Genomic DNA, 14566 nt, shown 5'->3' with positions numbered 1-14566 from the left:
CTGAAGGTAGATAACATCTTCTTTCATATATCCAAGCCTTTCCATGTTTTTCAGAATCAACTAGCTCATCATTTCCTATGGCACAGCCCACACAATCACATCCTATCTAAGAAAGTCTATGAAAATTTTTCCCCAATGTTTTGCATCCCTTATATTATAGGCTACATTTGTTTTATTTGTGCAAGAATATTTTAATTTAAAATAATCAAAATTATCTCTTTTAAACCTCAACAATGCTCTCACCTTATAGTTTAATGCTGAATCTCATTCCTTTACATTTTTTTCCTCTGTTTTTTTTGAAATTTTTTACATTTGGTCTTCCAAATTATTTTTTTCCCAATTCAGTAAGATTTTTTAAATAATTAATTGGGATGGCATTGAATAAATAGATTAGTTAGGTAAAATTGTCATTTATAAAAATTATATTAGCTTATATTACTCCGATTATTTAGATCTGGCCTTATTTGTATAAAAAGTGTTTTATGTTTATGTTCATATAGTTTCTGTGTCAGTTCTGGCAGATATGCCCTCAGTCATTTTATACTGTCTAATTATTTTAAATGGTCTAAAATTATTGAATAGTATTGATGACATACAGTGTAGTTTCTCTATTTTTTTTTTCAGTTTTCAGTTTTAACTTTGTCTGAGATTATGATTCCTACCTACTTCTGTTTTTTTTACATAATAAATTCTACTTCTTCCCTTCATTTGATCTTTATGTATATCTCATTTTTATTGAGTCCTGAATGCAATATAGTATGAATTCAAATTTTTAATCTACTATCCATTTCCATCTTATGGGTTATAAATTCAATCCATTTATATTCTAATATTTACTTTTGTATTTTCCTCCTGTTTTTCCTTGCTATTCTTCTTTCCCTATTTATCCTATCCTCCTTACTCCTCTATTTTATTTCTACCCACTATCTTACTCTCCTGTTCCTTAACCTATTCACCCCTTTAATAGTTCTTTAATTCTCTTCCCCAATCCTATCCTCTTGCTTTTTTATTTCTTTTCAAGTTTAGAATACTTTTATATCCTTCATCATATATATATGTTTTTCCCTCTTTAACCCATTCCTGATGAGAATAAGGTTCTAGGACTACCCCCTACTAATTTCTTCTGTATCAGTTTTCCCTTTTATGCCTCATTTGTATGAGATAAGTACTCCTTTTTATCTCTCCCTACAATTTTTAAAGACTCACCCCATCTTATATAGCTTAGCCCAAGGCTTTCTTTCAAACTATCCAAATAATAACAGTCATAAGACTATTGCTAACATTTTCACATACAAGAAGTAAACAATTTGGCCTTTCAAGTATTTTATAATTGTTCTTTAATGTTTACCTTATATTTCTTCTGGATCTTATATGTCAAATTTTCCATTAAGTTCTGCTTTTCTTTTTTTTTTGGTCACAAATATCTGCAAGTCTTTCAGTTCATTAAAGTAGCCATTTTTTTTTCCATTCAGGATTATACTTAATTTTGCTGAGTAAATTATCCTTGGTCACACCACCATCTCTTTTGCTCTATGAAATATAGTATTCCAAGATCTGTAGTCCTTCAGTGTAGTAGCTACTAGGTCTTGTGGATTCCTTATTATAGTTCCATGATATTTAAATTGCTTTTTCTTGTTTCTTGACAATATTTTGTCCTTAACCTGGGAGCTTTGAAACTTGGCTATGATATTCCTATAAATTTTCCTCCTGGAATTTCTTTCAGGTGGTGATCAGTGGATTTTTTTCTATTCTACAATGTCTTCCTGTTCTAGAACTTAAGGGAAGTTTTTCTTGATAATTTTCCCTAATACTGTATCAGTATTCTTTTTTTGGATCATATCTTTCAAATAGGCTGATTATTCTCATAGTATTTCTCATTGATCTGTTTTCCATATCAGTTGTTTTTGATTATTCTCATAGTATTTCTCATTGATCTGTTTCCCATATCAGTTGTTTTTGATTATTCTCATAGTATTTCTCATTGATCTGTTTCCCATATCAGTTGTTTTTGATTAGCCTCATAGTATTTCTCATTGATCTGTTTCCCATATCAGTTGTTTTTCTAAAGAGATGTTTTATACATTCTCTTCTATCTTTTTCATTCTCTTGATTTTGTTTTGTTATTTCTTGGTGTCATTAGTTTCCCCTTTCCCAATTCTAGTTTTAAGGTATTATTTTCTTTCTTAAATTCTTGGTTGTCTATTTTAGGTTGATATTTTCATCACTTTCTTATTTTCTTGGATTGTTCTTTTTTTCCTCTTCAGATTTTTTCTCAGTCATTCTTATTTAATTTTTAAAGTCATTTTTAAGTTGTTCGAAGATTGGGACCATTTGTTGGTTCTTACTGAAAAAGAAGTTTTTGTTTTTTTTTTTTGGTTCCATTATCTTCCTCTGATATGAATCCTGATTTTCCTTATCCCCATGGTAGCTATGTGTGGTTAGGCTCTTTCTCCTTTGTTTGCTCATTTTAATTTTAAAATAGCAGCTTTTATACCCAGAAAAAGAACTCTGGGAGATGAATAAAAAACATTACATTGAATTCCCAATCCCTATATTTATGCACACCTGCATTTTTGATTTCCTTCACAAGCTAATTGTACAATAATTCAGAGTCTGATTCTTTTTGTACAGCAAAATAATGTTTTGGTCATGTATACTTATTGTGTATCTAAGTTATATTTTAATATATTTAACATCTACTGGTCATCCTGCCATTTAGGGGAGGGGGTGGGGGGGGTAAGAGGTGAAAAATTGGAACAAGAGGTTTGGCAATTGTTAATGCTGTAAAGTTACCCATGTATATATCCTGTAAATAAAAGGCTATTAAATAAATTTAAAAAAAAAAAAAAAAGGAAAAAAAAATAAAAATAAAATAAAATAGCAGCTATTAGTATAATCAAGTCCTAGTCCCAAAGTTTGGGGATTGATGCCCAAGCCTCAGGTTCTTTTTACTTATTTTCTGAGGTCTGTCTTGGGGCTATCCTCTCTATTCTAAGCCTTAGCTAGGGCTCCCAGATATGCTGCTCTGCAAATAATCTTGTTGATGCCATCCCTCCTGTGGCTGCCAACTACAGTGGTCCTCTCTGCCCTGGAACTGAAACCAGGGATTCTGCTCTCTTGCAAATGCCCACAGCCAGGTGAGTCCCCACTGTGCTTCCACAATATTCACCAGGCCTGTGTTAGCTCCTGGGACCTTCACAACCCAGAAAGATTAGGGCCAGCTCCTGTGCTTGGTGTCCTTTGTAAGGGGGAGGTCCTTAAATCTTGTACACAGTCTTGGGACCTCCACAGTTAGTGAAGTGAAAGCGCCTGCAGCTGAGGCTGCTTCCCTACCCAGCTGCCCCCAGGTCTTATTGTTTTGTAGCTCTCACAGAGTTGGGTTGGAGGTTTTTGCATTTGACTAAGACCAAACCTGCACTCCTGGAGATGAGATCTTTCGTGGGAATTTCTTAAATTAGGAAGAGACAAATGCTTGCTTTTTCTAGACTTTTTTTTAAATCCTTCTGAGGTAATCTAACTTTTTTTGTGAAGAAGATTTGGAGAGCTAAATGTTTTCTGACCTATCCTACCATCTTTCCAGATGAAACTTGACTCAATTATTTTTCCCAATTAATTGTTACTCTTTTAATCTTAACTTTATTAGATTTGGTTGTACAAAATTTTTTTAATTTTATATAATTAAAATTATTAATTTTATTTTCATGATATTCTGTTTCTTATTTGGTCATGAACTTTTCTATTTATAAATCTTATAAGTAATAAAACCCAGCAAGAAGAGATAAAGAAATTGCAGTTTAAATTACTATAGAATATATAAAATACATGGAAATCTATCTTCCAAGATACACGTAAGAACTATACACATACATGCACAAAATTATAAACAACTGTTTATAAAAATATATACCTAACAAAATGGAAAAATAGTCATTGTTCATGAATAGCATGTCAGTATTTTAAAAATGATAATACTATCTAAATTGCTTATTCAAGGCCATATCAATCAAATTACCAAAGGGTTGCTTTATAAAATTGTTTTAAAAAATAAAGTAAGAAAAGAAAAAAAGAAAAGAAAAGAAAAGAAAAAAGTGTGTGTAGAGAGGTGGGGGAGAGAGAGAAGAGGTTAAGCATCTCAGAAGAAATAACAAAAAGAAATGGGAATAAAGGGGATTTAGCAGTACCAGATCTCAAATGATACCATGAAGCAGTAATTATTAAAATAATTTTTTACTGGTTAAGAAAGAGATCAATCCATAAAACAGATTAGATACACAACATAAAGAAGAAAATTTAATATATAAAAGCATAAGCATACTCCTTTTCAAAGATTATCATCTGCTAGTACAGCACACATGCTGTAACATTGTTAATAACACCTATTTTAGCATTATCCCATGCTTTTTTATTACTTCCTGTTTCCTGGACAGACTATGCAATTTCCAAACCAGACCTTATGTCACAGATGGAAAGAGGAGAGAGGCCAACCATGCAGGAACAGGAAGATTCTGAGGAAGGAGAAACACCCACTGACCCCAGTGCTGGTAAGTGACTGCCCTGGCTCCCAGAGCACTTTCCCTCTAACTCTTATGTAACTGCAGCTTTGCTCTATTGGGTTTTATCTCTTCTATGATAAATTAGAGAGGATATGTATGTTACAAAGCCTGAAAAAACAAACTATAAATAAAAAACTCTCAGGGTGACTGTGAGATCTGCTTGAGGATATCTGTCCTTTCTTGTGTTTCCAAATGTCTAAACAATTGAACACAATTTTATTAATTGTTTTTGGTTTTTTACATCACAATTCATTTCCATATGTATTTTTTTCTTATTCTCTCTCCTTCCCTTCTCTCTCTCTCTGTTGAAGCAAAGAATAAAGCAAAGCCGACCAATTACAGCATCTGTGATTATTTTCATCTGCTTCATTCAGCATGTATAGTTTTCTGACTTCTGGATTCAATATTGGATTTTCCCATTTATTCTGAATTTTGCTCTTTCTTAAATGTTTTAATTTAATATTTTAACTGTTTTGCCATATCATTTGCTATTGTTATAGTTTATATTCTCTGAATTTTTGCTCTATCAGTTCATTCAAGTCTAACCATATTTCTCTGAATTTTTTATATATATCAAAATATAATAATATTTTATTAACATTCATACATCAGTTTGTTTCACCATTCCTCAAGTAGTGGATACCCACTCAGTTTCCATTTTCTGATACCACAAAATATGCTGCTATGAATATTAGCATATTTACCTGGGACCTGGACCCTTTCCTTTGTCTATGACTCCCTTGGGGATATATGCCTGGTAGGGGGATTGCTGAGCCAAAGGATATAAATTATCGGATTTTTTTTTTCTTATAATAGCCTTTTATTTTTCCAAAGACATGCAAAGATAGTTGTCAACATTCACTTTTGCAAAACTTTGTGTTCCAAATTCTTCTCCCTCCCCCATTCCCTGGACAACAAGCAATTTAATGTAAGTGCATTTATTCTAAACATATTTCTGTATTAGTCATGCTGCGCAAGGAAAATCAAATCAAAAGGGAAAAAACTAACAAAAAAAACCCCCCAAGTTAACAAACAACAAGAAAAGTGAAAATACTATGCTTTGCTCCACATTCATTCTCCATAGTTCTCTCTCTAGATAAGGATGACTCTTTCCATCACAAGTCTATTGGAATTGCATTGAATCACCTCATTGTTGAAAGGAGAGAAGCCCATCACAGCTAGTCATCATATAATCTTACTGTTGTGAACAATGTTCTAGGTTCTTCTCACTTCATGTAACATCAATTCATGTTACCCTTTCCAGAATTTTCTGAAATCAGCCTGCTGATCATTTCTTATAGAACAATAATATTCCATTTTATTCATGTATCATAATTTACTCAGTCATTTCCTAATTGATGGGTATCCACTCAGTTTCCAGTTCCTTGCCACTACAAAAAAGGGCTGTTACAAACATTTTTGTATGTGTGGGTCCTTTTCCCTTTTTTATGAGCTCTTTGGGATACAGGCTCAGTAGAGACACTGCTTTATAGCTCTTTGTACATAGTTTCAAATTGCTTTCTATAATGATTGGACCCCAGATCAGTTCACAATTCCACCAACAATGTATTAGTGTCCCAGTTTTCCCTACATCCCCTTCAACATTTATCATTATCTTTTCCTGTTATTTTAGACAATCTGAGAGGTATGACATATTATCTTAATTTGCATTTCTTTGATTTCATGAGTTAGATCATGTTTTCATATGACTAGAAATGGCTTTAATTTTGTCATCTGAAAATTATCTCTTCATATCCTTTGACCATGTATCAGTTGGGGACTTGCTTGCATTCTTATAAATTTGAGTCAATTCTCTGTATATTTTAGAAATGAGGACTTTATCAGAAACACTGGATATAATTCTCCCTCCCCCTTTCTGCTTTCTGCTTCCTTTTTAATTTTGGCTGCATTGGTTTTGTTTGTACAAAACCTTTTAAATTTAATGTAATCAAAACTATCCATTTCGCATTTCATAATATTCTCTAGTTCTTCATTGGCCATAAATTCTCCCCTTCTCCACATATCTGAGAGGTAGACTATCCCTTGTTCTCCTAATTTGCTTATAGTGTCACCCTTTATGTCTAAATACGAACCATTTTGACTTTATCTTGGTATAGAATATTAGGTGTTAGTGCCAGGTTTCTGTGGTTTTCCCAGCAATTTTTGTCACATAATGAGCTCTTATCCCAGAAGCTTGATTCTGGGGTTTTCAAATACTAGATTAGTCATTGACTATTGTATCTTGTGAACCTAATCTGTACCACTGATCTACTATTCTATTTCTTAGCCAGTAACAAATGGTTTTATAATATAGTTTTAGGTTTGGTATAGCTAGGCCACTTCCTTTGCATTTTTCCCATTAATTTTCTTGAAATTCTTGACCTTTTGTTGTTCCAGATGAATTTTGTTATTATTTTTACTAGCTCCAAATTAATTTCTTGCCAGTTTGGTTGATATGCACTGAATAAGTAGATTAATTTAGGTAGAATTGTCATAAATTGTTGATTAAAATAAGAATTTTAAAGGATTTCTTAATGGCTCTAATTTGAGAATTGCTCTTTGCTGGTATGGTTCTTATGTACCTTCTTACTTTGCACTGAAAAGCAGCACAGTTCAAGGAATTTGGCTGTATTCTGGAGAACTCTAGAATATATAAATAGTAACAATCCATTGAGCATATTCATTCCTATATTTGGACTTTAGTTTTTTCTCCTTTGAAAAGAGAATGATGATCTACAAATAAATGTATAATTTTGTATACATAAAATTGAAAAGCTTTTGCACCAACAAAATCAATGTAGTTAGAATAAAAAGGAAAATGTCAGGGTTTGTTGTTGGGTTTTTTTTTTTTGGGGGGGGGGAAATCTTTGCATCAGGATCTGATATCCAAATATGTAAAGGAATAATACTAATACATAAGAAAAGTCATTCCCAGATGGATAAATGCTTAAGAATATGAGCAAATATTTCTTAAAAGATAATGTTTGTGATTTTTAAAACCCCCAAAAAACACATTTAAAACAAAAATTCAGACAGTTAAAATAAGGAGTTATCACAAAATCATAATGCTTCAAATAAATTCTGAAAACAGGGATAACAATCATGATATCAGACAAGACAATAATAAAAATAGTTTTAAAAGAAATAAACAGGGAAACTACATCATACTGAAAGCATCATAGGAAATAAGCTACTTCAAATTCTTAATATAAATATTCCTAATATTATAGCATCTAAAAACTAAAAGAAAATTTATTCAAGGAATAACAATAAAACTATATAATATTAAAAAGCCTTAATCTATCCCTTTCAGACTTAAACAAGAAATTAAAGACTTGAATAGAATTGTAGAAAAGTTAGATATGATAGATCTCTGGAAATTATTAAATTGGAAGCAGAAAGGAATATTCATAATTTTCAGTTACATATACAGTTCCTTTACAAAAATTGATTCTGTATAACAAATAAAAACTCCACAAATGCATAAAAATTTAACATTTTTGATTGACCAGAATGCAATAAAATTTATATTCAGCAAAGGACTAAAATTTGAACTACTGAAGAACTAAAAATAAGCTGGAGATTAATTTAATCCTAAAGAATAGGTAAATCAAAGAACAAGTCATAAAACGACAGGTAATTTCTCATTAAAGAAAATGACAACAATGAGATAATATAGCAAAAAAAAATTGTGATATACTTAATGCAGTTCTTAGAGGAAAATTGTATATCTCTAAATTAACCATGAATACAATAAAAACAACCTTGAAAAAACAAACGATTTTGACAGCTATATGAACTATAATTAATACAATAACCATTCGTCATTCCAGAGGACCAATAATGAAATATGTTATCTACTAGAGAAAGTGATGGATTTTGGGTTCACAATGATACATACATAATTTTGTATACAGCTATGAAGATTACTTTGCTTGACTCTGCATATTTTTTTGCTTGAAAAATAATTGGTATTTTAGTGCGGTGCAAATCCAATGAGTCCATAGTGCAATATAGCAACTAGAGAAATCTATAAAGCCTTTCATTAACCAGTGCAGAGTAGTGAGCAGAACCAAGAGAAGAATTATCCAATAACTTTGTAAAGAAAAACAACAAAGACTTATTCAGTAGCCAACCACAGTTCTAGAAGACTGATGATAAAGTATGTTACTTGCCTCCTGACAGAGAGGTGATGAACTCAGAGTGTGGAATAAGGCATGGTCATTGTAGGATTTTTTTGCTTTATGGCATAAGAAATTGATTTAATCGTTCTGCTCTTTTATATATTTGAGAAGATTCTATGCTTTAATACAAATCAGTTTTTAAAAAAATATATTATTTAATATTTTTATTTTCCCCAGTTACATGTAAAAACAATTTCCAACATTCATTTTTAAAACTTTTGAGTACCAGATTCTTTCCCTTCCTCCCTCTTTGCCCCCTCATTGAGATTGCAGGCAATTCAATGCAGTTATACATGTGTAATTATGCAAAATAGTTGTTATAAGGTTTTTTTTCTTTTTCATTGGTGGGGGTAAAGGTCAGGAGGTGGCAAGAAAAGGGAGTCCAGTAATAGGTTGCCAAAATATTAAAGTAAAAGTAAATAAAATGTGATCATTGAAGCAGTTATTTAATATACAAAAGAGAACAGAAAGTCAGAAGAGACAAAATTGTTAATTCTGAAAGTTACGTATTGAAGTTATATACTGAATAACTTATAGAGAATCAGTTTCATATACAACCTTCTTTTTTGATTCTACTTTGTATATAGAAATCCTAATTTTATTTCTTGTTCAGATTCAAAATAAAAATAGTTTTTTTTTTTAAAAAGGGAATATATTATAAGGAGTTCATGATGAGAGGTCTTCAAGGAAAAGAAATACTCTGAGATTTTACTTCATATTCAGCAATTATCCAAGATGACAAAAGATGGAAATAGTGTTAGACAAACCATGGGAAGACCAGAATATGCTATTGATGGAGCTGTGATTTGGTCTAACTATTCTGAAATAACTAAATGTTCATATCCTCATACCCAGAGATTACACCATGGGGCATATACCCCAAGGAGATCAAAGACAGAAATAAAGGTCCTACTTATAAAAAGTATTATTATATTCCTCTTTGTGGTCATAAAGAACTAGAAAAGAATAGATGCTTATTAACTTAGGGAATGGCTATGCTAATAATATAGTCACATAAATCACAGAAACATGGAATTGATGCAGAGTAAAGTAAGCAGAATCAGGAAGGCTAATATTCCTAATAACTATAATAGTGCAAATGGAAAGAATGATAAAATGGATAATGTGTAATTATAATGATTTAAGTATTTTGTCCAAAAGAAAAAGTGAGAAAATGCATCATGCAGTGAGTGTGGAATATAATATATATTCTGTCAAATTCAGTTAATATATTTTTCTTTTCCGATCTTTGTAAAAAGGGAAGGTCCACTGGGTAGGAGGCATATGTGAAAATGAATATTATATAAAAACAAAAAGAATCAATGTGAAAATTTACTTATTTTAAAACTTTAAAAAAGAAAGCAATAATATTGTACATCACAGAATCATAACATTATAAACGTTGGAGCTAGAGAAAATCTTAGAATATATCAAATATGTAATAAGCTTGGGCCAAGTTGTGAATTAGATGCCAAATGGAAGAACTTGTATCTGATTTTAGAAGTGAAATCAGTTTGGAAGTCATTGAATGAATGATGATGAATTTTCTTTTGGACATGTGTAGTTTGATGAACTTATAGGACATCCAAGGCTACAAATTACCTATTATCTTCAAACCAAGACAGCAAATATAAAACTTAGGAAATGGTCAAAGGTGAAAGGATTTGAACAGTTTTTAAAAGAATTGCTGTTAACACCACCATATGAAACGTGAATCACATTGAAGTTTTACCTCAAGCACTGAAAAATGGATAAAGATGATAAAAGGTTGGAATCATCCAAGTTAGAGGGATTATAAAAAGATACAAATAGTAGTGCTCTAGTGGAGCTCTAAAGCAGTACAATCATTCTGGAAAGCAATCTAGAATTCTGTGAACAAAGTGACTAAAATGTTTACACTCTCTGACTAGGAGATTCCACTAAGCTTATACCCCAAGGAGGTCATTGATTAGAAATATCCATATTTCTATTTTTATAAAATATTTATAGCAGCACTTTTTGTGGTAGGAAATAACTGAAATCTATCAATCAGATTGTCAAGAAACATTAAGCAACTACCATGTGCCAGGGATGGTGTTAAGCAGTTGGTGATATCCTGCTCTCTGAGAGGTCACAGCTTAATGAGAAAGATGGCAAGCAAATAAATATCTACAAAAAAAGTCATATGCAAGATTAATAGGAAGTAAATGAGAGGGGAAGCACTAAAATTAAGGGGGAATTTGGGAAGGCTTCCTGTAGAAGATGAGGTTTTAGTTGGGACCTAAAGGAAGCCAGGGAGGTCAGTAGTGGGAATGGAGGAGGAAAAGCAATCCAGGCATGGGATTATATTCCATCAATTAGTGGATGACTAAGCAAATTGGAGTACATGAATGTAATGGAATATTACTGTCCTATAATACAGAAAGTGGAAAGATTCACACAATCTTACAGAGTAAAGCAAGCAGAGTCAAAAAATTAATATACATAATAATGAATACTATACAACATAAAGATATGGGAAGAACCACCACAAAGCAATCAAAAGATTATGTTGCAAAATTACAAAGAATATATGGTTGCAAAGAAATAACAGAAGATATTTTCATCTTATTTGGTTGTAGAGGTGTAAGGTTAATTACTGATAAACTGCTTATATATATATATATAAACTTTTCAGTGTATTGAATGGTTTTACTAAGATTTTTTTTTCTTTAAAAAATTCATTATATAGGATGGCTCTCTAGATAGGGAGGTATTCTGGAAGAAATTGGGTGATATAGGAAATCAAAAGATAAAAAACATTTGTCTTAAAAATACCTGGCTTAGGAAGCACAGCACAATAAAAAGGGCATTAATTCAGGAGTGCAGAGATGGCAGTTTAAAACCTTCCTATGATAATTGACCACTAGGATCCTGGACAAGTCTCTTCATCTCTTTCAAAAGCAGTTTCCTAATTTGTAAAGTGATTATTTTTGAATGGTTTATTTTAAAAGCCTTTTCCAGCTCTAATGCCCTGTGTTTCAGTTCTTTTCATGTCCCCCTCCAGGGCACCTGATCCCTGAAGCACCTCTTCACCCTTCCCAGGGGAAGTAAGCCAGAACCTGAAGTGGGAGTCCATGGTAGGGAAGAAGGCAGTTAACATCTCCACAAAACCACACTCCAAATTTGTACCTTTGCAATTAAATTAATGCTTCCTTTTTAGGTAATTCTTCTGTGCTGCTTGAAACACTGAGTCTAACCGCTGTTAGGATGATCTGTGTTGTGCCCGTTGTAGCTCAAACTCTGGCAAAACAGAGATGTCTACAGTTTGTCTTTGAAGTCCTCTTTCATTCCTCTGCTTTGCACCTACCTTTCCTCCCAAGGGCCCCATTCCTTCTGGCTACCCTAGAGCCCTCCAATTTGAGAGGAAGAAATTAGCAGCGTTAGCAGTTTGATGAATTCATCATCTTAGAAACCATACTTCTTAATCCCAGGAAGCACTTGTGAGCACAAGGACTAGTTTTTTCCTCTAAATTTCTATTTTCCTCTTTGTACAGCACTTTGTACATAGTAGTTACTTAAAATGTTAAGTTGAATGAATCTAGAAGAATCAGTCTTTGACAATGGCATCTTAATCAGGAGATATTTTTGAGGACTGAGGCCTTCCTTATGCTCATCAGACACCATATAGTGTCTACCTACTCTGCCTATACAGAAGGCTGGACCAGATGAACAGAAGGGGGGAGGGTGCCTTGTAGTGTTTGGGGCTCATGAGAATACTTCAGGTTACAGCAGATTGAGTCTGATAGATGTGGGTACTTCATCCACTTTGGAAGATGATTTCACCTTATAGGAATCTTGTCATATTGCTTTACATAAATCATGCACAAAAGATCTACCCTTTGTCCAGGATGCCTTCCTATTATTTTAATGGCTTTTATGGTCATTCAACTCAGTTGATTATATAAGTGGGAACACACCATCAGGTGCAAAAGTCTTCCTTTTCCTGTTTCATGATAGATTCCATCAGTGCCCACACAGATTACTTTCTTTTAAAAAAATTACATTTTGCTATCTTTTTTTACTTCACTGTTATTTTCCCCAGTATCCCTTCCACTGCCTTTCCAGATAGCCATCCCACATATTAGTCTTAAAAAAAGAGAGAGAGAGAAATTAGCAATAATTAATCAAAAAATCAAAAAAAGTCTGAAAACATGATTACTTTTAATTTTTTTTTTTAAGGACAATGAAAATAAGCATATAGATATATAATTGCTTTGTCTTGGTCACTTTTAAAAACCATCGTACAATTTTTTTTTCCCCTCTTGGAATCCTCCCATCGTTAACGTATCTTGAAAGTTGATCTCTATGTATCTTTGGACTCTTGCTTTGACCTTTCTGAAAGCAAGCACCTTCCCTGAGTTGCTTTTTTCCCCCCTTTCTCTCAGCACATGATGGAATTGTGATCAAAATCGAAGTACAGACCAATGATGAAGGCTCAGAAAGCCTGGAAACCCCAGAACCACTGGCGGGACAAGTAGAGGAGCATGGATTTCAGGAGTCAGAGCTGGGGGAAGCCTGTGGGGAACAGCCTGATTCGGATGCACAGCAGGAAAGCAGGCTTGGGGAATCCCCTGATGACACTAGGGATTTCAGCGAACTGAAGCAGATGCTGGTGCAGCAGAGAAACTGTACAGGTAAGAGAGAGAGTCAGGGGCTGACAGCAGGGCCAGACTGGCTGCCCCAAGGGCTCATTGCCCTTGTCCGTCTGACGGGCAATAAGCGGGCAGAGAAATCTAGGCCTCTTTCCACATCCAATCTGTGGCTCAGCAACAGTTCCCAGAGGAATAAAGGTGGCACCGTTTGGCCCTCTCCTTCACCGCCCCCGTGGTGACTGAATGCTGCCTTGGCAGGACGGTCCTGGTTCGGAACTATGTGAATGCCGGCCTTGGGCAGGGTCCAGCTGGGAGAGCAGGCCGCGGGCTGCCAGGCTCAGCGGCCCCGCAGCCAGACTTCCTGTGACCTGGTCCCAGCCCCGCCGCCCTTTCTCCCAGGGGCCTGGGCCTCTGGGAGATGCTGCGCCAGACTTTCCCCGCAGCTCCTCATGCCCCAGAGTCCGGTGGGGAGGCTCGGGGGCGGGCCGAACGCTAGGGTCAGTGGGGGGGGGGGGCGACCTCTGGGAAGTGGAGGGGGGAAGGGGCCAGGGTCTTTGCTGGAGAATTCGACAGCCTCAGGTCCGTGGCTACGGGCACGGCGCTGCCTCGAGGTTAACAGGGCCTCTCCTCCCTCCCCCACAGCCGAAGGCATCGTGATAAAAACCGAGGAGCAGGACGACGAGGATGAGGGCAGGGGCCGGGCGAGGGGCGCAACGAGGAGGAGGGAAACCGCCGCGCTGCAGGTGGGCCCGCTGTCCCAAGAACGATGGCGGGCTCTTCCCGGCCCAGCTGCCGGGCGGCCGGGGCCCGGGAGGGCCCCAAGGCCGCCCGACCGCCACCCGCCCGTCCCGACCCGACCCACCCGCACCTGGGGGGCCGCCCGCTGGCGCCTCGCCCCCCTAGCGAGCCCCCGGGGGCCAAAAGCAACCCGGGGGGGCGGCCCTTCACGGATGGGGCGGCAAGAGTCCCCAAGATCAACCCCTATCTCCACCAGCGAAACCAAAGGGTGCCGAGGGCGCCCGAAAGCGCATCACTGCCCGCAGCCTCCGCTGCATCAGGCATCCACCGGGCGGGCGGCCCCGGGACGCGGGCCCCCCGCCCCAACCGCCCCAACCGCGGCCCAAGTCCCCGGGCCTCGGGCGGGGCGGGCGGGCCAAGCCTCCAGTGCTCCCAAAGGACACGCTTCAGCCCGTCCAGCCGGCAAAAGATCACGGGG

General features: G+C 35.8%; 1 protein-coding gene across 1 annotated transcript in view; it reads left to right on the top strand.

The window, feature by feature from the left end:
* The window catches only part of LOC100931071 (zinc finger protein 777), a gene marked incomplete at its 3' end in the record, with an annotated part of 29099 nt that extends 15059 nt beyond the window's left edge, over positions 1-14040 (top strand). Inside the window, 3 exon segments of the mRNA XM_031939353.1 lie at positions 4428-4541; positions 13144-13392; positions 13993-14040. Coding sequence (XP_031795213.1) covers positions 4428-4541; positions 13144-13392; positions 13993-14040 — 411 coding nt within the window.
* Positions 14041-14566: the final 526 nt, after the last annotated feature.

Source organism: Sarcophilus harrisii, chromosome 5 (genome assembly GCF_902635505.1).
Source record: "Sarcophilus harrisii chromosome 5, mSarHar1.11, whole genome shotgun sequence".
Lineage (NCBI taxonomy): Eukaryota > Metazoa > Chordata > Mammalia > Dasyuromorphia > Dasyuridae > Sarcophilus > Sarcophilus harrisii.
Note: the sequence above shows the minus strand (reverse complement) of the source record. Positions and strands in the feature narration are given on the sequence as shown.